At 48.8% G+C, this 25,576-nt stretch overlaps 1 protein-coding gene across 9 annotated transcripts in view; it reads right to left on the reverse strand.

The window, feature by feature from the left end:
• Nucleotides 1–1,524: 1,524 nt before the first annotated feature.
• The window catches only part of ANK1 (ankyrin 1), a 262,003-nt gene continuing 237,951 nt past the window's right edge, over nt 1,525–25,576 (reverse strand). For 3 of the 9 annotated variants that reach the window (XM_081960864.1, XM_081960862.1, XM_081960868.1), the window contains 7 exons: nt 21,081–21,470; nt 20,912–20,984; nt 18,405–18,672; nt 16,065–16,148; nt 6,488–6,553; nt 6,041–6,166; nt 1,525–3,670 (listed from right to left, as the gene is read on the reverse strand). In XM_081960864.1, coding sequence (XP_081816990.1) covers nt 6,068–6,166; nt 6,488–6,553; nt 16,065–16,148; nt 18,405–18,672; nt 20,912–20,984; nt 21,081–21,470 — 980 coding nt within the window. In that variant the 3' untranslated portion in view covers nt 1,525–3,670; nt 6,041–6,067. Of the gene's footprint in view, nt 3,671–6,040; nt 6,167–6,487; nt 6,554–16,064; nt 16,149–17,219; nt 18,375–18,404; nt 18,673–20,911; nt 20,985–21,073; nt 21,471–25,576 lie in introns of those variants that run through there. The other 6 variants (XM_081960863.1, XM_081960865.1, XM_081960866.1 and 3 more) reach the window with 6 other exon arrangements.

A 25,576-nucleotide genomic window follows, 5' to 3' on the forward strand; every position in this document is an offset into this window, starting at 1 on the left:
GGATGGATGGGATAGAGGGATGATGGATGTGATAGAGGGATGGATGTGATAGAGGGATGATGGCTGGATGGGATAGTGGGATGATAGAGGGATAGAGGGATGATGGATGGATGGGATAGAGGGATGATAGAGGGATGGATGGATGGATAGATGTATGATCGATGGATGGATGGATGGATGGATGGGAAAGATGGGTGATAGAGGGATGGATGGATGGATGGTAAAGAGGGATGATAGAGGGATGGACGGATGGATAGAGGGGTGGGATAGAGGGATGATAGATGTATGATGGATGGATGGAGGGGATAGAGGGATGATGGATGGATGGGATAGAGGGATGGATGTGATAGAGGGAAGATGGCTGGATGGGATAGTGGGATGATAGAGGGATGGATGGATGATGGATGGATGGGATAAAGGGATGATAGAGGGATTGATGGATGGACGAATAGAGGGATGGGATAGAGGGATGATGGATGGATGGGATAGAGGGATGAGAGGGATGGATGGATGGGATAAAGGGATGGATGGATGGAAAAGAGGGATGATAGAGGGATGGATGGATAGAGGGATGGGATAGAGGGATGATAGATGTATGATGGATGGATAGATGGGATAGAGGGTTGGATGGATGGATGGATGGGATAGAGGGATGGATGTGATAGAGGGATGATGGATGGATGGGATAGTGGGATGATAGATAGATGGATGGATGGTGGACAGACAGATGGGATAGAGTGATGGATGGGATAGAGGGATGATGGATGGATGGGATAGAGGGATGATAGAGGGATGGATGGATGGGATAGAGGGATGAACGGATGGGATAGAGGGATGGATGGATGGGAAAGAGGAATGATAGATGGATGGGATAGAGGGATGATGGATGGATGGATGGATGGGATAGAGGGATGATGGATGGATGGGATAGGGGGATGATGGATGGATGGATGGGATGATGTGATGGATGGATGGGATAGAGGGATGATAGAGGGATGGATGGATGATGGATAATGTAAGCACAAAATAACCCGATAGTTTTGGGGTGACAGCAACCAGACAATTTTTTTCTGATGTATGAAGCAGTCACTATTATTTACAGTAAGTTGTGGGTCGGTTTGATCAGATCAGGGACCACTTCTGGAGGTAGATCCTTGGATGAGGAACTCCACAGTGCTGCCAGAAAATGAAACTTCTTGAGAGCTAAAAGAAAAGAAACAAAGACACAATGCCAACCTCCCCCTCCATACCTTTTACACACGCACACACACACACACACACACACACAAACACGGAGACATGGACACTACCAGGCCTTTACTCCCTCTTTTTTAAAAAAGTACCATCCTTTGCCAACTTTAACAAAGCTTTTCTCCTAACCTTACTTCTCCTCACTTTCCCCCTACCCCGGTTAATGTAACCCCCCCCCCCCCAAAGTGCCAACAGCACCCAAGCTTGGTTGAGAATCCTCCCCTCCTCCAGATACCCGGGCAAGTCAAAGAAACGGCCGAGGCGACACGTGAGTGGTGTTGATTTATTTATTAACTTGGATTCTGGTAGCAGGTGGAGAAAAAAGATGGTTCTATACACTGGAGTAGGGCGATGGTGGGAAGACAAGACTGAGCCAAATGGCTCCGGTTTCCATAACAATAAAAAAGAAAGTAAAAGTAATCCCAAAAACTTCTAAAAAGCATCTAGAGTGCAGACACTGGCAGCATTCTCTAGGCATTGCCCTCCTTTACAGCGCCTACTAGCGATCGGCGGGCAAAAGCGGCGCCCCCCGCAGGCAGGCGAGAGGGACGCAGTTCACAGCTCAAATTTTTTGTTTTGTTTAATTTTCTATGCACTACTGGAGGCCAAAAGCATGGGGGCAGAGGGCGGGACAGAGGGGGAAAGGCCCACGCCGGAATCTAGGGCGATGCCGTGTCAGCAATTTGGTGGTGGTGGGGCAGGCCATACAGGCTGCAAATCAAGGTGATGGGGTGGGTTGGTGGGGAAGGACGAGAAAGTTTGATGCTCCGTTTCTTGCACGTCTGGATAGCGACAGTTAAGTCTCTCTTTGGGGAGATCTGCCTGGCATGGCTTTCAGACTTCCCTCCAGCATTCCCTGCCCTCCTGCCTTCTATCCCAACTGGCCACCCCAAGGACTTCCTCTCCCTGGCTTGCTCTACCTGGGCAAGGCCAGCATGGCAGGGCTTGAGAAAGTGGTGCTGCGGATGGGGAAGAGTGCCACGCTGCCAGGGGTGACCAAGACGGTCCATTATTCTTCTTGATTGTCCCCTTGACTTCTGGGCCATCCCTTGTGGTCCCCAACCCACCTGCCCCTTGTATCCCTTGGGGGCCTCCAAAGATTGAAGTGGAAGTCAAAGGAGCCCCCCTATTGCTCATGGCAGTTGTCCCAAGGGCGTAGCTTGTTGGTGGTGAAGGGGTTCTCCGAAGCATTGGGGACAGCCAATCTTGATGGAGGAGGATGGATGAAAAAGGAGGAGGAGGAGGAAGAGAAGCATCACTCTCTCCATGCCAGGTAAAGGAAGTTGCTGGCAGAGTGGAGTGGGGAGGAGGAGGGGGAAAGGGGGGGCAGAAGGAAGGAATTCAGTTCCCCCCAGCTAGGACTGGTCCAAGAAGTGTTGGCAGGATGCCACGTCTGTGCTGAGTGAGGAGGCCCCTCTAAGGTCCTCCCGTACGGAAGTACAGGCAAGGGAACCATGCTGCCCTTCTCCTGAGCAACAGATTGTGCTGGGTGGAGCCAAACATCGGCGCACACAGGTGGTGGTACACTCCCAGCCTGGGCCCAAATGGCTCATGTACTAGCCCTTCTCCTCCTCCTCCTCCTCCTCCTTCCTTTCCCACATGTCTTTACAACCACCACCCTGTGTGTGTGGGCGTGAGTGGGCTTGGGCACGCCTGTGTGCATGTGAGTAGGGGTTCCAAGGAGACTGGGAAGAGGTGGAGAGACCTTCCCGATTTGACAACATTCTTGGTTCTCCCGAATCTCGTGGTTTCCTTCCCCAAGGGCTGGTTGCCTGCAGATGCTTCTGAGGATTGGAACTGATCCATTTTCTGCTGAACGCCTTGGCCAGTGATTGCATAGTAAGTATCTGTCCATATTCTACACATGAGATCTCAGCATTTATCCAAGTCCTGCTTTCCATCCCAACCTGGGAAGAAGAACTGGGCAGAGCAGCCAGGAGGGTTCAGCAATAAGCCCTTCTGGAGTTCCGGCTGGTGGACGGCAAGGACAGAGGCAACCCGAAAGGCTGAGGATGGGACGGCGAGTGATCTCCATCCAGCTTACTCTTTCTTCCCCAGGAGGCCAAGGCACCACGACAAAAGAAGGGGCTTCGGGAAGAAGCCCCCCCCCCACCGCCACAAGCACGCAAAACACACAAACACAATTGCATCCAGTTTTTTTTCTCCTCCTCCTGTGGAATTGTCCCGGGCCCCACTCCTCTCGAAGTCAGGAGAAAGAACTTTTAGCTCATGCGTCGGCAGTCGGTCGGTCATGCGGATTAAAACGGTAAAGTTATGTCTCTTACAGAAATCATGCCATTAACCTAAAGAATCGCAGACAGACAGCCCTGCCTCTGGAAGCTCGTTGCTCCACTCGCCTGGCCGCCTGGAGAGGAACGAGGAGAGTGGAGGTTTAGTGGATGGGTGTTGAGGTGAGGCCCTGGAGGAAGGAAGGAAGAAAGAAATAAGGAAGAGGAGAGGCTGGTACCGACATTCACAAAAGATAGCAGTTAGCAATAGCCCTTAGACTTATATACCGCTTCACAGTGCTTTACAGCCCTCTCTAAGCAGTTTGTCCTTGTTTTACCAACCACGGAAGGATGAAAGGCTGAGTCAACTTTGAGCTGGTGAGAATCGAACTGCTGACAGTCAGCAGAATTAGCCTGCAATACTGCATTCTAACCACTGTGGAATAGTAATAGCACTTAGACTTATATGCCACTTCATAGTGCTTTTACAGCCCTCTCTAAATGGTTTACAGAGTCAGCCTCTTGCCCCCAACAATCTGGGTCCTCATTTTACCAACCTCGGAAGGATGAAAGGCTGAATCAACCTTGAGCTGGTCAGGATCAAACTGCTGGCAGTGGGCAGAGGGAAGGAAGGAAGGAATAGGCATAGCACTTAGACTTATATCTCACTTCATGATGCTTCACAGCCCTCTCTAAGTGGTTTACAGAGTCAGCCTCTTGCCCGTAACAAGCTGGGTCCTCATTTACTGACCTCAGAAGGACGGAAGTCTGAGTCAACCATGAGCTTGGTGAGATTTGAACTGCCGAATTACAGGCATCCAGCAGGCAGCAGAAGTAGCCTGCAGTACTGCACTCTAACCACTGTACCACCGTGACTGTACCCCCTCTGCTAAGAAGCCCGATCTACTGATTTCTTCAAGTGAAAAGAAGGACCAGGGGTGACAAGATAGCCTTGTTCCAATATTTGTGGAGCTGCCACAAAGAACAGTGGTGGGGAGGGGGGGCAACCTATTTTCCAAAGCACCAGAAGGCTTCTGCTGATGACATAAGATCCTCATTCAGGCAAGGCACAGCGACAGCAAGCAGGAACACACATGCATGCACACACGCGCGCACACACACACACACACACAAATCCAGGAACAAAAATGTTGCCAATGCTTATGACACAATTGAAAGCTGCATTCAAACCAGGAGCCTGTTTTCTGGGCTTCCAGAGTACATGGCGCCCCCACCCTAACTATAAACAGGGCTGACCCATCAAAAACAAGCCCCATCAAATCTCTGAAGCCAGAGAAGATGCAACAGATGCACAAATGCATCAACTCGGTTTTAATTGGCCTGATAACACAAGGCCAGCAATGGAAAAAAGAAACTCTCAGATACTCCCCGTAGTTATTGAAATCCCTGCATTACGCAGCCCACGAAGTTTCTTGCCCGCCCTTCTATTTAGGACAAGCTCCAATTTAGTGTCCAGCCTTTGGGGGAGGGAAAGCAACAAGGGTGCCCAATATGGCACAGACGCAGGCATGCTGCCAAGCCCCCCCTCAAAAGGCCCTGGGACATCCCAACCAGATTATCTGAGGGACCATTTCTTGCCGGTTATGCCCAGCAGCCTTTCGTGCCTAAGGCGGGACTAGAACTCCCAGGCTTCCAAGGCTCCAGCCTGGTGCCTTAACCACTAGACCAAATTTCAAATCACTTGAATTCAATTTGCCTTTTTTAAAAAAAAAATCTTCTTACATGGCCCTAAAAGCTAGTGGGCACCTCGTTTATTAACAGAGTTGGAAAGGACCTTGTAGATCATCTAGTCCAACACCCCCCCCCAAAATGGGACCCTACACCATTTCTGATAGTTCTTCTTGAAATCCTCCAGTTATGAAGCTCCCCCAACTCCCGAAGGAAACTTCTGTTCCGTGGGTTGATTGTTCTCTGTCAGAAACTTCCTCCTTATTTCCAGGTTGAATCTCTTCTTGATCCGTTTCCATCCATTATTCCTTGTCTGGCTTTCAAGTGCTTTGGAAAATAGCTTGACCCCCTCCTCTCTGGGGAAGTCCCTCAAATATTGGTAGATGCTCTCAAGTCTCCTCTGGTCCTTCTCTTCACTAGACCAGCCATGCCCAGTTCCTGCAACTGTCCATCGTATGTTTTAGCCTCCAGTCCCCTAATCATCCTGGTTGCTCTTCTTTGCACTAGGGTCTCCACATCTTTTTTATAGTGTGGTGACCAAAACTGGATGCAGCATTCTAGGTGTGGTCTTACTAAGGCTTTAAGACTTTGGAAAGACTTTGCCCCCTCCTCTCTGTGGCAGCCCCTCAAATGTTGGAAAACTTCTATCCTGTCTCCTCTGGTCCTTCTCTTCATTAGACCAGCCATGCCCAGTTCCTGCAACCATCCATCGTATGTTTTAGTCTCCAGTCCCCTCATCATCCTGGTTGCTCTTCTCTGCACTCTTTCTAGAGTCTCTAGGATTCCCCCCACCACGCCCTGCAACTGTGCATCCCTAAGTTAAGCATTGCTCTCCCCTCCCTGCCAGTATTAAGAGCAAAGGCATGATTTACCTCCAAAGAGGCCACTGGAGGGGGAGATCATTGTTTCCCCCTTTTCAGGCTGGCTCGTTTGACTATCTGAGCCCCCATCCTGCCCCCAAGCAGTTCCGATCTCAGGACACTCCCTTGATCCTCGTCCTGGGGAGGGGGAGACCAGCAAGAGACAGCCAAGCAGGAGCGCGTCGCCAGCAGACCCACGGACAGGGGACAGAAGAGGAGAGAGAGAGAGAGAGAAACACACACACACACACAGACAGAGGCAGAGAGACAGAAGGAAAAGGGCATCAGAGGGCAAAGAGGGAGAATCCAGAATCCGAACGGAGTAAGGGAACAAGGCTGGGCTCAAGACCATTGCAAGCAGGTGGGGGGGAACGGGCTGCTCATCCTCGCCAGCCTTCGAGGGGCATGTTTGGAAAACCAGCCTCACATCCAGACCCCCGTGCTGGGAGGGGCACTCACGATAATCACCTCTTCATGCACCCGCCCATCTTCAGTCTCCAATCGCCGGACCACTTTACGAATAATCTGTAATCAGAGAGTCAAGAGTTCAGGAGGTGGGGAGGGGGTGAAAGCAGCATGGAACCGGGGTCTGTCAAACTTTAAGAGAACTTTTGAGGTGTATGGATTTCAATTCCCATTGTCTATAGAGATTCTCTTTATTATTATTTTTTAAAGTTTTTTATTTGTTTTTATTTTTTACAAATGTCTCAAAACGATGCGTGAATAGTGTGGCGCCTGGGTGCCACTAGATTCTAATACAAGTATAACTAATAAATAATATTATATTCTCCAAATATTCTAAATATATAATAAAATAATATTCTCCAAAGCACCTGAGGGTAGAAGAAGAAGCAATGGGGTGGAAACTAATCAAGGAGAGAAGCAACTTAGAACTAAGGAGAAACTTCCTGACAGTTAGAACAATTAATCAATGGGAACGACTCCCCTCCAGCACTGGAAGTTTTAAAGAAGAGATTGGATAACCATTTATCTGAAATGGTATAGGGTTTCCTGTCTAGGCAGGGGGTTGGACTAGAAGACCTCCAAGGTCCCTTCCAACTCTGTTATTCTATCCTATCCTATCCTATTCTACTCTATTCTATTATAAAGTTAATCATAATCATTACATTCAATCAACTTATGTATTTCTAATAATAATACACATTTATATTAGGTCAGCAGTCTATCATTGTTCAATCATTCCACGTATACTCTTGTTATTACTTTCATTTTGTTATATAAAAATGTGTACACTAATATTCCCCCTTCTCTTATTTCCATCACTTATCGTAGCTTTTAATCATGTCACCCTTTATTTAAAAACTTTTTCTTTCTTTTCTGATTTCTAATCATGCCTAAAAAAGAAAAGAGAGAGAGAAAAGCAAAAGCAAAACGGAACAACTAAGAAGAGAAATCATCTATCCATCATCTCTTGCCCACTTCAATACTTTAATTGCTATGCGTTAAAAAAAGAAAGAGGGAAAAGGAATAGCAGATCAAAACAACAGTAAACGATTCTCAATTGTTCAGGTCATGGTTGTTCCAAATGTGCTTTTCCAAAAGGCAATTGGACATTCTTGGGTGGGGTTTTTTTTTTGCCCTTGAAAATGTTTCGCTTCTTATCCAAGAAGCTTCTTCAGTTCTCAGATGAGAAGGGAAATGTTTTCAAGAGGCAACTGGACTTTCTGCTTTTTCTTCGAATATATTTTGCTTCTCATCCAAGAAGCTTCCTCAGCTTTGACTGGATGGTGGGGAATGGAAGGATTTTCACCATCCAGTCAGAACTGAAGAAGCTTCTTCGATGAGAAGCGAAACGTCTTCAAAGCAAAACCAGAAAGTCCAATTGCCTCTTGAAAAAAAGCATCTTTGGAATGACCATGACCTGGAGGACAGGGAATATCCCTAGACTTTGGGACATTTCAACTCCCAGAATTCCCCAGCTGTGGACACTAGAATCATAGAATCATACAGCTAGACAGGACCTTGGATGTCTTCTGTTCCAACCCCCTGCCCAAAGCAGGAGACCTTATACCATCTTGAACAAAGGGCTGTCCAATCTTTTCTTGAAGACGTTCAGCGATGGAGCAACTACAATTCTGGGAGACAAGTTATTCCACAAATCAGAATCAAGCTGGAAGGGACCTTGGAGGTCTTCTAGTCCACTCCCCTGCTCAAGCAGGAGACCCTATATACCATAGAAAAACGGTTGTTCTCACTGTCAGGAAATTTCTCCTTAGTTCTAAAGTTGGATCCCTCTTTAAAGTCAACAGGGAAGCCAGATTCATTTAACAACTGTGTTTGTTACTAACCTAACCATTGCAGTGACTCGCTTAACAACGGTGGTGAGAAAGGCTTTAAAATGGGGCAAAGCTCACTTCACCAGTGTCTCGCTTAATGACATAAATGTTGAGCTCCATTATGAACTATCTGTATTCAGGTTAACTTTGAGAATAAAGAGGAATCGGTGTACTTCAAGACATGGGGAAGATTCTATGACTGGTTAGAGAAAGAAATCGAGAAAACAAAGTAAGAGAGAGCTAAATAACTCAGACAACACACTATTAAATGAAAAGAGGGGGGGAGAGGGAGGAAAATAGAAAAGAAAGTATTAACACACAAGTACATGTTCAAGAGTACATGTTCTGGAGGAGGAGCTTCCGGAGGAATGGAGGTCTGCCTCTGAGCTCCGCTTATTGCGATGGGCTTTCTGACGGGCAGGGATGCTGCCGACCCTCATTTCCAGCTTGAGGGTCGGAATTTTTGTTGCTGACCACACTGGCTTTCGCCCGGGACCCAGGCTGGCCCATTAGGTCGGTCTGGCAGCCGGGCAGAAGGTGGATAGTGCGTTGGCTGGCTGGCGTGGTGACTGGCGTTTTTTGAACAGAGCGGTATGGAGCGGCGAGGCGGTGAAGGCCCTGAACGGAGGGGGGCTGGATGACGGAGTTGGTCTGGATTGAAAGGACGGGAAGATTCATGGCAGGATGGCGGCGACTCATGAGAACCGAGCGGCCCGAACAGCGATCAGCTGTGAGCCTAGACCAGCGGGAGGGCCGCGGGAAGGAGAGAGAGGTACGAGTGAGGCCCGAGGCGCCGGAAAGAGGAAGGGAAGGAGAGCGAGGCCCGAGGTGCCGGAGGGAATTGAAAGATCAGCAGAAGGGCCACCGAGAGGCTGCAGGCCACAGGAACATCAGCGGCCGCAGGAACATCAGCGACCTAGGCAGAAGGTTTGACTTTATACCCCTGCCATGCCTATCACAAACCGCCCCCCACGCATTTACCACTCAAGTACCTGGGCTACCCGCCCCTACCGCCCATTACCAGTTGGCTATCTTATCCTATCTTATTATTCCATCAGCCCATCATTTCCATCAAGATGCGGACTATATTCATCTGCCTATCCCCTCAGCCAGGACTATTCCATCCGTTCCATCTAGGATGTGTATTTATCCCCTAGTGGGAAACTGTGGTTCACTAACCCATACTAACATTGACAGCTCCCACTTGACGTGTTTTAGCCCTGTTTTAACATGTTATACTCGAGGCTAGACCTACTGCGGCTGCGAGAGTCCCCCCTCTCGCAGTTATGGCCTCCAGCCCTCTCAAGGGCCCACCTCGAGGACGGGTTGATTAACCCAGAGAGGTGGAGGAAGTGTTCTTTGAGGGTTTTTTTAATTAATTGTTTTTTAAAAATTGTAAGGGGTTCCAGGGATGGGGGGGGGGATGGACCAGGTCAGGAGTGATGGTAGAGCCAGGCGATTAGGTGTGGTCGAAAGAGGAGGGAGCGGAGTGGGGGAGGAGACGGAAGACAGCATTCCATTACAGGGCTCTCTGATATCAACGGTCGTGGGGAGGGGCAGGTGCGAGGACAGATTAAGAACTCGTAGTCGGTTGGGAGACCGGGGGTGCTGGTTATACCCGGTCACTTGTACCAACCCCCGCATACTAGGTGGTCAGGATCTACAGACCCAGGGCCTGAGACTGTTGTTATGCAATGCGAGGTCCGTTGTTAACAAGGCCCCCCTCATCAGCGATCTAATTCTGGAGGGGGAGCCGGACCTCGCAGGAATAACTGAGACCTGGTTGGGCCACGAGGGAGGTTTCCCCCTCGTGGAAATGTGCCCGCCAGGTTATCGAGCATTTCACCAGCCTCGGGCCCAGGGAAGGGACGGTGGGGTAGCAGTGATTATCCGGGAAGACTTAGAGCCGAGAGAGTTCACTGTGCCGCAGACATCCGGGTGTGAGTCCCTTGTTGTGAGATGGGGCCCAGGGAGGCAGTGGGGCCTGCTGATAGTGTACCTGGCTCCTCGCTATACATCAGCGGCCCTGCCTGAACTCCTCGAGCTGATCGCATTGGTGGCGGTTGAGACCCCCAAACTTTTAGTGATGGGGGATTTCAACATGCCGTCGATGGGAGAAGCGTCTGAGGGGGGTCGGGAGTTCATGGCTTCCATGACAGCCATGGACCTGACCCAATTAATTCAGGGCCCTACCCACGAAGGGGGCCACACGTTGGACCTTGTTTTTGTCTCTGGCCAGTGGACGAGTGATCTGGGAATAGGGGATTTAACTATCACTCCCCTGTCATGGTCGGATCACTCACTTCTCCGACTTGACTTCCCTGGTGCTACCCCCCCGTTGCGGGGAGGCGGAGCCGGAAGGCATTAGATGGTTCCGCCCCAAGCGCCTGATGGAACCAGATAAGTTCCAGACGGAGCTTGGGCCACCTCCTGTAGACCCGCCCCGCCCCCAGGTGGAGGACCTGGTAGCCGCATGGAATAGTGCGACTGCCGGGGCCCTTGACTGGGTGGCGCCTTTGCGGCCTCTCCTGCGGCAACGAACCACCCTGGCTCCTTGGTTTACCGAGAAGCTAAGGGTGATGAAACGCCACAAGAGACGCCTAGAGAGTCGTTGGAGATCCTCCCGCTCCGAATTTGACCGAGCACAGGCACGAACCTACTTAAGGACGTACCTTGTGGCATTAAGAGCGGCCAAACGTCACCATTGTGTCGCTCTTATTGCGTCTGCAGATAACCGCCCTGCTGCCCTGTTCCGGGTGACCCGCTCCCTCTTGTTTCAGAGGCCGCGGGAAGCCCCTTTACAGGGCAGAGCAGAGGAGTTTGGGAAATATCTGCAGGACAAAGTCGCTCAAATCCTGATGGGATGGGTCCCTTTCAGTGGTCCAGTGGAGACGCCCGTGGCGAGTCTTGAGAGACCATTCTGGGAGGAGTTTGACTCGGTTGCCATCGAGGATTTGGACAAGTTACGTGGACGTCTGCGACCTACCACATGTTTATTGGACCCGTGCCCCTCCTGGCTTGTACTGGCATCCTGGGAGGTTACACGCGACTGGCTCCTGGGAACGCTTCGTTGGGCGAGGGGTCTCTGCCGGTCGCCTTGAAAGAGGCGGTTGTGAGACCCCTACTCAAGAAGCCTTCCCTGGACGCAATGGAACTAGCTAATTATCGTCCAGTCTCCAACCTTCCCTTTTTAGCGAAGGTTGTAGAGAGTGTGGTGGCCCAGCAGTTCCCACGTCACTTGGAGGAGAATGATTATCTAGACCCACGCCATTCCGGCTTCCGACCCGGGCACAGCACGGAGACGGCCTTGGTCGCGTTGGTTGATGATCTCTGGAGGGCCAGAGATAGGGGTTCTTCCTCTGTCCTGGTCCTATTAGATCTCTCGGCGGCTTTCGATACCATCGACCATGGTATCCTGTTGCACCAGCTATGGGGGTTGGGAGTCAGGGGCACCGTTTTATGGTGGTTCGGCTCCTACCTCTCCGGCCGGATGCAACGTGTGTTGGCAGGGGAGCAGAGATCGACCCTGAGCCCCCTCACTTGCGGGGTGCCACAGGGGTCGGTTCTCTCGCCACTCCTGTTCAACACATACGTGAAACCGCTGGGTGAGATCATCCGTGGTTTTGGGGTGGGATACCATCTGTATGCTGATGACACTCAGCTGTACATCTCCACCCCGAACCACCCCAACGAGGCCGTCGAAATGATGTCCCGGTGCTTGGAAGCCGTACGGGTCTGGATGGATGACAACCGACTTAAACTCAACCCCTCCAAGACGGAGTGGCTGTGGCTTCCGGCCCCCCGGTTCAACCAGTTGCTTCCATCTCTGGCCATTGGGGGCGAGCAACTGGCCCCCATGGAACGGGCGCGCAATTTGGGCGTCCTCCTAGATGCCCGGCTGTCCATGGATGACCATGTAACAGCCGTGGCAAGGGGGGCGTTCCACCAGGTCCGCCTGGTGCACCAATTGCGCCCCTTATTGGACCGGGATGCCTTGCGCACAGTCACCCATGCGCTAGTGACGTCTCGCCTGGACTACTGCAATGCTCTCTACATGGGGCTTCCCTTGAGATGCACTCGGAGACTACAGTTGGTTCAGAATGCGGCCACGCGGGTGATTATGGGGAGGACTAGGTTCTCCCATGTAATACCTCTCCTGCGCGAGCTGCACTGGCTTCCTGTGGTCTATCGGGTGCGTTTCAAGGTTTTGATTACGATCTTTAAAGCGCTCCATGGCATAGGACCTAGTTATTTGCGGGATCGCATCCTGCCCCATACAGCCCTACGACCAATCCGCTCACACAGAGAGGGACTTCTCCGGGTGCCGTCCGCTAAACAGTGTCGGGGGGCGACACCCAGGAGCAGGGCCTTCTCTGTGATGGGCCCAGCCCTGTGGAATGACCTCCCCCTTGACATCAGGATTACTTCCGATCTCCGCTCCTTCCGTGTAAAGCTCAAGACCCACCTCTTTCAATTATCTGGCCTGGCTCAACCGTAGTTTATCCTCCTCCTGACAGTCCTTTTTAAATTGTATTTTATCATGGGATATTTTAATGGCTAATTTTAATTTTTTATTATTATTATTAATGTGATATATGTTTTGATTACTACCTCCTCCATGTATGTATATGTATGTATATGTGTGTATCTGTATGTCTATATGTATGTAGGTATTTTTTATTGTACGCCGCCCCGAGTCCCTTGCGGAGAGGGAGTGGCTAACAAATTAAAAATTTGAAATTTGAATTTGAAGAATGAAACATAGATAAAAAATAGTTAGGACATGATAGTGAAGAAAAGGAATGGGAAATGATAAGTATAAAATTATAACTGGGCTTGCGGGAACACCATCCCGAAAATACAACAGTTGAGAGATGAAGAGACAACCACAGCAACAGAAAAGGAAAGGAAGAAAGAAGGAGAGGGAAGGAAGAAGAGGAAAGGAGAAGAAGGCTGGAAGGGATAGAAAGAGAAGGAGAGAGCATAGGAAGAGGAAGAGAAGAGTAGGGGAGAGGCAAGGGAAGAAGGAAAAGGAAAGGAAGAGAGGAGGAGAGAGGAAAGGGGAGAGAAGGAAGAAAGAGGAGAGGAGAGGAAGGCTGGAAGGGATAGAAAGAGAAGGAGGGAGCGAAGGAAGAGGAAGAGAGGAGTAGGGGAGAGGCAAGGGAAGAAGGAAAAGGAAAGGAAGAGAGGAGGAGAGAGGAAAGGGGAGAGAAGGAAGAAAAAGGAAAAGAAGAGAGGAAGAGAGAGGAAAGGGGAGAGAAGGAAGAAAGAGGAGAGGAGAGGAAGGAGGGAAAGGATAGAAAGAGGAGAGAGGGTAGGAAGGAGAAGAGGAAGAGAGGAGTAGGGGAGAGGAAGGGAAGAAGGAAAGGGAAAGGAGAGGAGGAAGGAAGAAAGTAAAGAAGGGAGGGAAGGTGAAAAGGAAAGAAAAAATAGGATGGTGTTAATGCAAAATAGGCGTATGGGATGGTAAGCAAAGCAACACAGAATGTATATTATAACCTTCTATATGGAAAACCGTGTGTAAAAGTGATAAATATAAATAAGAATAGTACCTATGTGAATGTATACCTGTAATTGTATGTAAGAGATTTAAAATAAAATAAAAACTTTTAAAAACAAACAATTAAAAAAAGAACTACCCGTATTCCCTCTGTCCTTCTCAGCAGGTTCTTTTCTCCAAGGCTCCTGCTTGGGAATGAACTCTGCTCACTTTAGGACCCAGAGGAAAACTCAAGTCTTGCAGCTGCTATTCCAAGTTAGGGGGGGGGGGGGTTACTGCTAATTCCGGAAGCCAAGTTTGGGTGCAAACTGATCCAAAGGTGAATGAGGATAAAAGTGTCCAACAGGACTGGAGGGCAGGAGAAAGGAGGCAGAGCTGGGATTCCTGGAAAACAGGAATAGATTCAGAGATATCAAGCGCCAGCAGAATTTCTCCATTTCTCATTTGTGCTCACTTAACCCTCCTCTATTTACATCCTTTGCAGATGATGATGATATTGATGATGTTGATGACGTTGATGATGATGGATCTGGGACCTCCAGGACAAGCAGGGGAAAAGGAAGTGAGGGAGAGTCGGGCACCAAAAATCAAAATTGGATGTGGGACTGCAATAAGTTTTCTTGCTATTACAGTCCTCTGCCCTAAGATTGGCAGATGTCACTAGAGACAACCCTCACCCCCCAAGACATGGGGATCAAGGGGGTTCAATGACACAAAGATGTTTTGTATCGGCATCACTCATGACGTCCTAAAAGCACAAAAGTACCGGAGCCTGTGATGTAACTGTTGTGGCTCACCGGTGGCCAGCAAAGCTGGAAGCAGAGTCGAAGAGTGAGGAGGTTGGGGAGGAACATGGGCCAGTCCTGGGGGCTGAGGGAAGCTCAGATGAAGGCTCTGTGATGGAGGCAGAGAGGGAGCTAAACAGCAGTGAGGCAGAAGAACAGCTGGAGCCTGTTCCCAGTGTGTGCATGCACAGAGCTGCCAGAAGACAAGAACAACTAAGAAAGCAGGGTCGACTTAGGAGTAAAGCCACACCTTGGAGGTGATTGGCCCCTCCCAGAGGAAACAAAAGAGGAGTGAACAGGGAGCGGACTTTTGCAGGAAACGATCTCATTCCTTCAGTCTGGAAAGTTCTCTTTATAAGAGACTCTGTGCCAAGTTTTGCCTTGCCCAGTGTTTGGAAACTAGTTATCTGGCAGCGCTCTAAACGAGATAAGATGCATGTGGATAAACGTTCCTCTGTTTGCTAAAGCCTTGCTGGCTGTGAATGAAAATAATTCACAGTCTTGTAAATAAAAGAGGTTTTGCATGGACCAAGATTTTGCTTCTTGCTTTCTAAGGAAGCCTGGGTCAGAACAGTAACAACACAACACCTCTCTTTGTCAGGTTGACAAAAGGATTAGCTCTTATAGACTCCGCTAGTTGTTGTCCATTTTAAGATCCCTGTTAGGTGATGTTGAGACTTTGGAAAGAGTGCAGAAAAGAACAACAAAGATGATTAGGGGACTGGAGGCTAAAACATATAAAGAATGTTTGCTGGAATTTGGTATGTCAAGTTTGATGAAAAGAAGGACTAGGGGAGACATGATAGCAGAGTTCCTATATCTCAGGGGTTGCCCCAAAGAAAAAGCTATAAACAGAGGTTGTATAAACATAGAATCCAAATCACATAAGTATTAGTACCACTTTATAAAGCCTTGGTAAGACCACATCTGGAATAATGCATTCAGTTTTGGTCACCACATTACCAAAAAAATGTTGAGACTTTGGAAAAAGTGCAGAGAAGAGCAACTAAGATGATTAAAGGCCTGGAGTCTAAAACATACTAAGAATGGTTGTGGGATTTGGGTTTATCTACTCTGATGAAAAGAAGGACTAAAAGGGAGACATGATAGCAGTCTTCCAATATCTGAGGGGCTTCGCCAAAGAAGAGGGAGTCAAGCTATTCTCCAAAGCACCTGAAGGCAGGACAAGAAGCAATGGATGGAAACTCATTAAGGAGAGAAGCAACTTAAAACTAAGGAGAAACTTCCTGATATTTAGAACAATTAATCAATAGAACAGCTTGCCTTCAGAAATTGTGGGTGCTCCATCACTGGAGGCTTTTAAGAAGAGACTACTCTGAAATGGTACAGGGTCTCCTGCTTGAACAAGAGGTTGGACTAGAAGACCACCAAGGTCCCATCCAACTCTGCTATCCTGTTATATTCCGTTATCCTCTTTTGTGCAAGAAGCTCACCTTCTTGGTGATAATGTTGCCTTGTTCGTCGGTGAATTGCTCTTCGGTCACTTGTTCTCCAGGGATATCCAATATTTCATTACCCTAGCGAAAGAAAACAAGAAAAACAGAGATCCACTGCAGGTCAGGATATTCTCACCCCTGCCCTCTGCTTTGTACACAGCTAGGCTCTTCCAAATTATGTTCATTTGTGTCAGAAACATCACAATTAAAATAAGGCATAAGGTAAAAGGTAAAGGTTCCCCTCACACATATGTGCTAGTCATTCCCGGACTCTAGGGAGCAGTACTCATAGTCATTTCAAAGCCAAAGAGCCAGTGCTGTCCAAAGACGTCTCCATGGTCATTTGGCCGGCATGACTAAATGCCAAAGGCGCATGGAATGCTGTTCCTTCCCACCAAAGGTGGTTCCTATTTTTCTACTTACATTTTTTACATGCTTTCAAACTGCTAGGTTGGCAGAAGCTGGGACAAGTAACAGGAGCTCACTCTATTAGCGGGGCTAGGGATTCAAACCGCCGAACTGCTGCCCTTTCTGATCAGCCTCTTAGCCACTGAGCCACCATGTCCCTTAAAATAAGGCATCCCGTACAGCATAACTGCCCCCCCCCCCGGGGAGACCGGTCTGTCAAGGGCAACCTGTTCTACCCAAATATGGGGCAGAGCAGACTGCTTCCATTTTCAGCCCTGATCCAGGAGCCCTCACAGGCTGCTGCTTTCACGACACACTATTATTATTATTTTGCATTGAATTTATATTTACTGACAAAGAAATAAAGGGAGACTAGCATAGATCTATTTCAAGCTATTTAGGTCTCGTCAGCTAGCCGTACCCTTGCTGGGATTTGAACCTGTGCAGTATAACATTTAAAAGATCCAATGCAAAATGAAAACATCGACCGGTGAAACAAATCTTGCCCAGAAATTAGCATCATTAATGGCTCTTCCACCTGTCCAAAAGTCAGATTCCCTGTCCAGATAAAGTCAGATAAACGCCAGGTTCCCTGCCCAACGATGCTTTTTTGTCAGTTGGTCAATCTCAATAGCGCTACGGAGTCTTTGACTGGCACCCAAAAGCTAAGAACAACACCTTCTCCATCAACTTGGGCACCTTCGTCCCAGGTCTGCCACCCGCCCACGACCCACAAAGGGCTACCTGGATGAAGAGACGCCTGCGCACCACCCGGGTGGAAGCCGACTCCTCATCGTCACTCAACCCTTCGCTCTCCCCCAGCTCCTTGTCCAGCTCCTGGTGGATGTGCTTCAGCACAAACTGGACGGAGCCCTGGGCGATGTGCAGGAGATTCTGGCAGCTGACCAGGAAGAAGCCCAGGAGGACTAAGCTGACGAGCAGCTGGGTCAGGAAGCCCCACATGATCCCGCAGGAGCAGCCAGGTGGGCTGATCACATCCCAGCCGGCTTGAGCCTAACACCTGCTCTTTATGGCCGCAGGGCACTGTTCGGGCTGGTAGTTGGAGCAGCCTCTCTCTCCCTCCTTCTCTCTCTCTCTCTCTCTCTCTGCACTGGGGCGATTGGGAGGGGGCTGTAATTTTAGCCCGGCCCCAGAGCAGCTGCTCAGCCAAGCCTTCTATCCCCCTTCTCCCAGAAGGAGCTTTGTCAAAGTCACCCTTGGCTTAAGCCACTCAAAGCAAGAGACGTCGGCTGCAGCACACGGGGGTGGCTGGATCGGAATCCGTCGGCTGGTGTGGCTGGGAATGTGTTGTACGAATCTTTAGACCAGGTTAGGGCACCTCTCTTAAGCACAGCCCAGCGATTGGCAGGCCAAGGGGGGGGGTCTATTTCTGGTATTGCTGGGTCTGCCCCTAAGCAAGACCCTGGCGCTACCCAATTAGGAAGCAAGCAGAATTGCTGCCCAGGCAGATATAAATAGAGCCCACCGCTATGGCCGGCTGGGTGAGTGTCCTCCCTCCCTTAGCAAAAGCAGAAGAACACCCTCTGCTGGTCCGCAGCTCTAACTGCGGAGTTTGCAATTGACAGCCTATTACAAGTATGACCGACTTACAGCAGTTTGTTTAACGACTGTTCAAAGCTGCAATGGCACTGAAAAAAAGCAACTGTGGACTGGTTTTCACAGTTACGACCTTTGCACCATCTCACAATCAAAACTCAGACACTTCACTCCTGGGAAAGGATATTGCAAAATCCCCATTCTCTCCCATTCAGCTGGGACTCAGGAGGCAGAGAATGGATGGGGGCGGGGCCAGCCAGAGATGGGATTTACCGGTTCTACGAACTACTCAAAATTTCCACTACCAGTTCTCCAGAACTGGTCAAAACCTGCTGAATACCACCTCTGGTTGAAGTCCACCTGTACCCTTACCTGCATTTGTGCAAAGCAGCTGCTGCCAGAATCCTCCAGCCACTTGGCCAAGCCTTGTTGCCTCCCTGGCTGGAGACCCCAGTCCCTCTGGAAAGGGGAGCTTTCCTGCTCTTCCGCTGAGTCGATCCGCATGTGCTCCAGCATCTCCCGTTCCCGTAACTTGTAAGACGACACCCCTTGTTGCAAGAGTGGTGGGCTTAGGGACACCCCCTCACCCAGGTCTGACAAACTGGAGATGAAGGCACCCTCGACCACCCATTCACCAGGCCTGGGGTCAAGTACAGAAAGAGGGGTGAGGTTTTTTTTTTTTTTAAATATTCCCTTAGAACTGTGATGGCAAACCTACAGTATGCATGCCAGAGGTGGCATGCAAAACCCTCTCTGTGGGCATGTGTGCCATCACCAGCTGCTCTTCTGGTTTCCGGTGCACCAGCTGGTCTTTGTGGTTGCCAGAACGTCAGAAAATGACCTGAAAAATGGCCTAAAATGGTCTGAAAACAGCCTGAAAAATGGCCTGAAAATGGCACAAAAATGGCCTGAAAATGGCACGAAAAACAACCTGAAAACGGAATGAAAAATGGCCTGAAAACAGCCTAAAAATGTTCTGAAAAACGGCGAAAACTATCCTCAAAATAGGCATGTGCATGCCAGCCAGATGGCCTTCAGGTTTCCGATGCTATGGTGCATGCGCATGCAGGAAACCCGAAGACCAGCTGGCCGGTGCGTGCATGCACACACACATGCATGCGTGTTTCGGTTTGGCACTTGGTGCCGAAAAGGATTGCCTTAGAATATAAAATCCACAGCACCAGATTTAGTCTGGAATATCATGCCACTTTCCAAAATCTGACGGGGCTTCCTGACAGACTGAAAAGCCAAGAACGATACACACAACTACTTCCAAGCCGTTTTCTTGGCTGTTCCTCCCCTACAAATGGAAATCTTGCCAAACAACGCAACTATTTGCCTTGTGAAAAAGATAATCTGGGAACTTCTAGGAGGAAATTTCTCCAACCAAAATACCTAAACTTTACTGTCTCTTAATGTCTGTGGAGATTCCAGATTGTGGCTGTCCCTAAAGATGCTTTTTTTCCCAAGAGGCAACTGTTCATTTCTTGTTTTTTCTTCTGAAGATGTTTTGCTTCTCATCCAAGAAGCTTCTTCAGCTTTGACTGAATGGTGGGGAATGGAAGGATTGAGATTCCTTGCAGACAACTGGTCATTTGCATCCTTTTAGAGGGTCATTGAGGCCACTTGGAGGTTTATCTGTGTCCTCAGGGTCACCTGAGTAGTACAAATGGGTGTGGAGCCTTCTTGGAACTGTTGAAGGGACTGTGTCATAGACTGGAGATACTGTAGGTGAGGTTGTTTCCCTCCCCATCTGTTGAGGGAGGGCTGTTCAATTTTGACATACATAACCTCTTTGATGAAGGCCAGAAGGAAGAATGCAAATGACCAGCGGTCTGCAAAGAGTATAAATCCTTCCATTCGCCACCGTCCGATCAGAACTGAAGAAGCTTCTTGGATGAGAACTGAAACATCTTCAAAAGAAAAACCAGAAAGTCCAGTTGTCTCGTGAAAGAAAAAAGCACCTATGGGATATTTGCTTGCCTCTTGGTCCTCTGGAATCCAGACTGCATTCCACCACAGGTCAGGGATGGCATTTGGGGAGTGGATTTCAGGAATTTTAAAAGGTGAAATGGGTACTTTAAAGCAGCTGCCAGGGTTAAGGTATACTCAACTCTATCTCTTATCTGCCTTCTAATGGAAGCTCAAGTTAAATTTCCCAGGAGTTGAAGTGAGTGTGCCATTGACTTAATGGAGAGAGTGACAAATTGGTAGATCACTTGAGTTAAATAGGCCCTCAAGAACGTTGGGGCAGAAAATTAAAAGAAAGTAGAGAAAGGTGTAAAAAGGGAAGGGAGGGGATGGGGGAGAAGAGAAGAGAAAAACGGGTGAAAAGATCGGAACAGTTACTATTTAAGACGTAATTAAAACATTTGGATAGAAAAGGGGAATAAGAGAAGGAAGGAAAGTAGAGAAGAGAAGAGAAAAAAAGAGTGATAAGATAGGAACAATTACTATTTAAGATGTAATTAAAACATTTAGACAGAAAAAGGGAATAAGAGAAGGAAGGAAGGAAAGAAGAGAAGAGAAAAAAGGGTGAAAAGATCAGAACAATGACTATTTAAGGCTGAGTTAATCTCGAGGCAGTTAGGATCGAGCTGCTGGCAGTGAACCATGAATTAGCCTGCAATGCTACGTTTTAACAACTGCGCCACCACGGCTCTTATATTGATGGATTCCCCACCACCAACATGGAAGTATCTGTGCCTCTGTTTGAGCAATGAAGTCCGGTCATGCCAGACGCGGGAAGGACACTTCCTTGAGGACAACCCAGAACTGGTCCAGATGTCTTCTCTCTTTCCCATGCTAACCCACCTTCAGAGTTCCCCCACCACCACTGCCCCAATCCTCCACGCCCTTCCAACTGGGTGTCGCCTTACCTGTCCTTGCCCTTCTCTATCACTCGGCTAACAGTGGGCGACTCTGTGATGCCCACTTGGACTCTCTGTCGGCCTGCAATGAGAAAGAGGTCACAGTGGGGACCCTGGCACTCCCCCGAGTGCCCCCCTAAGTGCTCGCCATCTGGCCTTCTCCCCTCTGACCTCTGACCTTCCTCCTGCTCTAACATGTCCATCAGGCCATTCATGGCGTCTGAATCCACTGTGTCTTCCTCCACCAGGTCCATGGAACCAAGAGGGTCAGCGCCATGCACATCCTCCAGCGTTTGCCCCGTGAGCCGCCCTTCACTTGTGGCGTCCGAATCCTCAGCCTTGCTGCACTCCAGAGAGGAATCTTCGGCAGTCACCAGCGAGGGCGTCAGCCCGGAAGACCACACCTGCATGTCCGACATCTCCAGCAGGGCATCCTGCTCGCTGGCAGCCATGGGGATGGCTTCCAGGATGGCCACCTCATTCCAGTATTGGTCGGCACACAGCGGGGAAGGCAGAGCGTAGTGCATGGAGGCGGGGGACAGCAGCTCGTCCTGCAGTGAAGCATAACCTGCGTGGGCAGATAGAGGACGACAGACTGACACACTGAGCTGGGGTGGGGGTGCGGAGACAGGATGAAGTAGTCCTGACCCTCTGGACAGTGTTGGTCAACCTTGGCAGATTTTCAGACGTGTGGACTTGGGGAACTCTGGGAGTTGAAGTCCGCCCATCTTCAAGTTGCCAAGGCTGAGAAACATGGATATGGAGATGATTCTGTGCATCGAAGGATCTCTCCATCCCAGCCTGTTTGATTAGCGCTTCCTGGACCCAGTACAGTAAAATTGCACCTGGGAGAAAAAGGGGAAGGAGAGGAGTACTTGCTCTCATTCAGAGACTGTCTGCTTTCAAAGGGGAGCCAGGAATGCAAGGTGAATCTCATGCTAACTTTAACTCTTAACACAAAACTTTCCCAATCTCAGTATGGGGGGGTGGGATGGGGCGACGGGACTTCAATGCCCAGAATTCCTAAGAACAGCTTGATGGGCTGAGGGTTCTGGGATAAAGCCTATGTATCAGGCATGGGGGCAGAGTCAGGAAGTTGGCTCTGCATAGAGTTAAAGCAACAATCAAAGCATTGTTTGTCGTTTCTTGCAGGATGCCATCCAGTTTGGAAGTGAAGAAATTTTTTTTAAAAAAAGGGGGGGGGGAATTGCCTCTGGATCCTTTCAATGCTGAAATCCTATGGCTGCTTCTTGTCCAGTATCTAAGGGGCTACCACAAAGAAGGGGGGGGGGCAACATTTTCCAAAGCACCAGAAGGCAAAGACAAGAAACTGTCTGTCTCACTGTCTGTCTGTCTATCATCTACCTAGCTATCATCTATCTAACTAGCCATCCAGCCAGCCAGCCAGCCAGCCAGCTATCTATCTATCATCCATCTATCTAGCACTATCATCTCTCATCTATATCTATTATCCATCTACCTCTCTCTCTATCATCTATATCTATTTATATCTATCTATATCTACATCTGTCTGTCTATCATCCATCTACCTTTTTCTATCTCCTATCTATCTCTCTATCATCTCTCTATATCTATCTATCTATCATCTATCTATCTATCTATCTATCATCCATCTATCCATCTATCCATCTATCCATCTATCCATCTATCCATCTATCTATCCATCTATCTATCCATCTATCTATCCATCATCTATCTATCTATCTATCTATCTATCTATCTATCTATCTATCTATCATCTATCTATCATCTTTCTTTCTTTCTTTCTTTCTTTCTTTCTTTCTTTCTTTCTTTCTTTCTTTCTTTCTTTCTTTCTTTCTTTCTTTCTTTCTTTCTTTCTTTCTTTCTTTCTTCAGAATTCTACCCTCTTGAGTGCCTGTTTGCTAAACTTTGCAAAGCAGCTGCCTCCAACTTGTCCTTTGGCAGAATTCCCGGACCAACCATTTCCATGGCTGAAAGGACCGTGAGGCATGCAGCCATCCAAGGACATTCAATTGTGAGCCCAGGCATCATATAAATTTAATAAATAAATAAAAGCTTGCAGGAAATTATAGGCCCATCCAGAGAGCTTGGGGGGAGGGGGGAAGCTCCTCTACAACTGCCCTGTCCAACCATGGCGTGCTTTCAACCAAAAATTTACAGGAGGGTGAAGTGGTGCAAAAGAAGGGAACTCTGACTTTGGCCAAGAGGAAGGGATGAGCAAAGTATTACGGGGGAGGGATTGTTAGAAAAAAGGGTTACGTGGTCTCGAGTAGGAGGAAAATATGAGAAAGACAGTCAAAATAACGCCGCCTTGATTTTGCTTAGTAGATGTACTGCTATTTATTCTACCCTACAACAATAACTCACGTTCCTAGAATCAGGGAGTCCTTGGTGCTCTCTGAGCTTGGTGGTTTTCTTGCAGATGTTTTATCATTGCTAGCATGGAAAAGGTTCCCCCCTCGCACATATGTGCTAGTCGTTCCGGACTCTAGGGGGCGGTGCTCATCTCCGTTTCAAAGCCAAAGAGCCAGTGCTGTCCAAAGACTTCTCCGTGGTCATGTGGCCGGCATGACTAAATGGCAAAGGCGCACGGAACGCTGTTACCTTCCCACCAAAGGTGGTCCCTATATTTCTACTTGCATTTTTTACATGCTTTTGAACTGCTAGGTTGGCAGAAGCTGGGACAAGTAATGGGAGCTCACTCCGTTACGTGGTGCTAGGGATTCAAACCGCTGAACTGCCAACCCTTCTGATCGACAAGCTCAGCATCTTAGCCACTGGGAATAAGGACCAACTGTTAATCTGTTAAATGACTGGTGATGTCTCCTAGTTTGGTCAGGAAACGTCTGCAAGAAAACCCCCAAGCTCAGAGAGCACCAAGGACCCCTCGTATCGATCCTGAGCTACAAATATTCTCTTTTTATTGATTCCAGGAATCTCCTGCAGGGGGCTGACCTCTGGTAAGTGCAGGGAAGCGAAAGAACTTGGGCCTCCCTTTTCCCAAGGATTCAGTGTGAGTGTGACGATCGTTCCATGCAGCCAGGAAACGGCGCTGCCCAGCTGCAGCCAGATTTGGGTCTGTCCAGGGTCAGCTCAGGTAGGAGTTGTTAAGCCACTGGAAGGCAAGGAAGGGAAGCAGCAGCAGCGGTGTGGGGTGTGGGGGGCAAAGGTGGGGGAGGGCACCAGGAAGATGCAAAGGGGAGAAAGGCCAGGCCAAGCAGGCAAACCATGCACTAGTTAGTGAAGCTACAGCTCTAGGATGGCTCAGTCCACGAGAGAGACAGAGAGAGAGACAGAGACACTCAGAGAGACAGAGAGAGACAGAGAGACAGAGAGAGAGAGTCAGAGAGACAGAGAGAGAGAGAGAGAGAGACAGAGACGGTGTGAAGCCAATGGTGCCATGTCAGGCACCTCCCAGCCAGCCAGCTTGATACCACCAGCACTCCCTTCTGGCAGGAGAGAAAGTGGAAGATCACACCGGGAGGAGAGGGAGGCAGAGAAAGAATGGCAGTGCAGCAGAGAAGCTGGGTGCACCCTCTTAATCGCATCAGAGCCTCGTGGGATACCTTTGGTCTCCAGAGCCCACTAAAACCCACTCCCATCTTGATTTGCAGCTGTGCAAGTTATCTTTAAAGGGACACCTGGGTTGCAGCTCTAGGTCCCTTGATAACCATCAATCACCCGATAACCCATCAATCATACCTATCTCAACTTAAATGGTCCAAGGCCTGATCTCTAACTGTTGGTGCATCATCTTCAGGATTCAACAGCTATCCCCAAACCATCTCATCAGCACAATGGTTTACTGGTTCTGTTTTTGAAGCAGGGGGGTGCAACTCAAATCTCACAGAGAGAGAGATATCCATGCACTTTTAAAGCCCAAGAGGTCAAAACCCTCTTGGCCATCTGTGTCAGAACTGCAGCCATCTTTTCTTTTGGGTCTTTGGCCTGCGACACATTCTATTATTCTACTATGCATTTTCTATTGTGGGAAAATGGGAGTGGGGATTGTAGGAGTGAGACGCCATGTAGCCATAACAACATTCTTTCTAGAAAGCCAAGGTCATCCTTTGTCTTTGCACCTCTGCACCTGACTGGAACTGGATGGGTGGAACTGCCAGCATGGCAGGGAAGATTGGATGATGTGATGGACTTGTGGGTGTGGAGGCAAGATCTTGAAATTTCAACTGGGTGGGGAAAAGCAGGAAGCTTTCAGGTTTGGGTTTTCCCAGATGTGCCAACATGACTCTCTTAATAAATTGGAACTTTGAGCAATACTTTGCCTTGGATTCTGATTTACTTTTGGATGCTATTTGGAGCCCTGACAGTCTGATTATATTGATGCCACAGTTCCTCTCTCTATCAGAGATGCGTGTCTAATCTATCCACCTTTAAATCACTGTTTCTCAACCTTGGCAGCTCTAAGACACGTGGATGGATGGATGGGAAATTCTGAAATTGGACGTTCTCACATCTTCAAGCTGCTAAAGTTGAGAAACATCGCTTGAAGCTATAAGGGAGAAAGAGAGAGGCGGGTTGAACCCCATCGACTATGATCTGGCTATAAAAGAAGGATGAACTGGGAAATATACTGCCCTCCAGATGGTGAGCGAGATGGTTCCTTTGCCAAGCTTTCATTATTAGATCCAGAATGAGAAGGAAAGGAGGACT

Source organism: Natrix helvetica (assembly GCF_964273705.1).
Source record: "Natrix helvetica genome assembly, chromosome: 8".
In the NCBI taxonomy this organism is placed as follows: Eukaryota; Metazoa; Chordata; class Lepidosauria; order Squamata; family Natricidae; genus Natrix; species Natrix helvetica.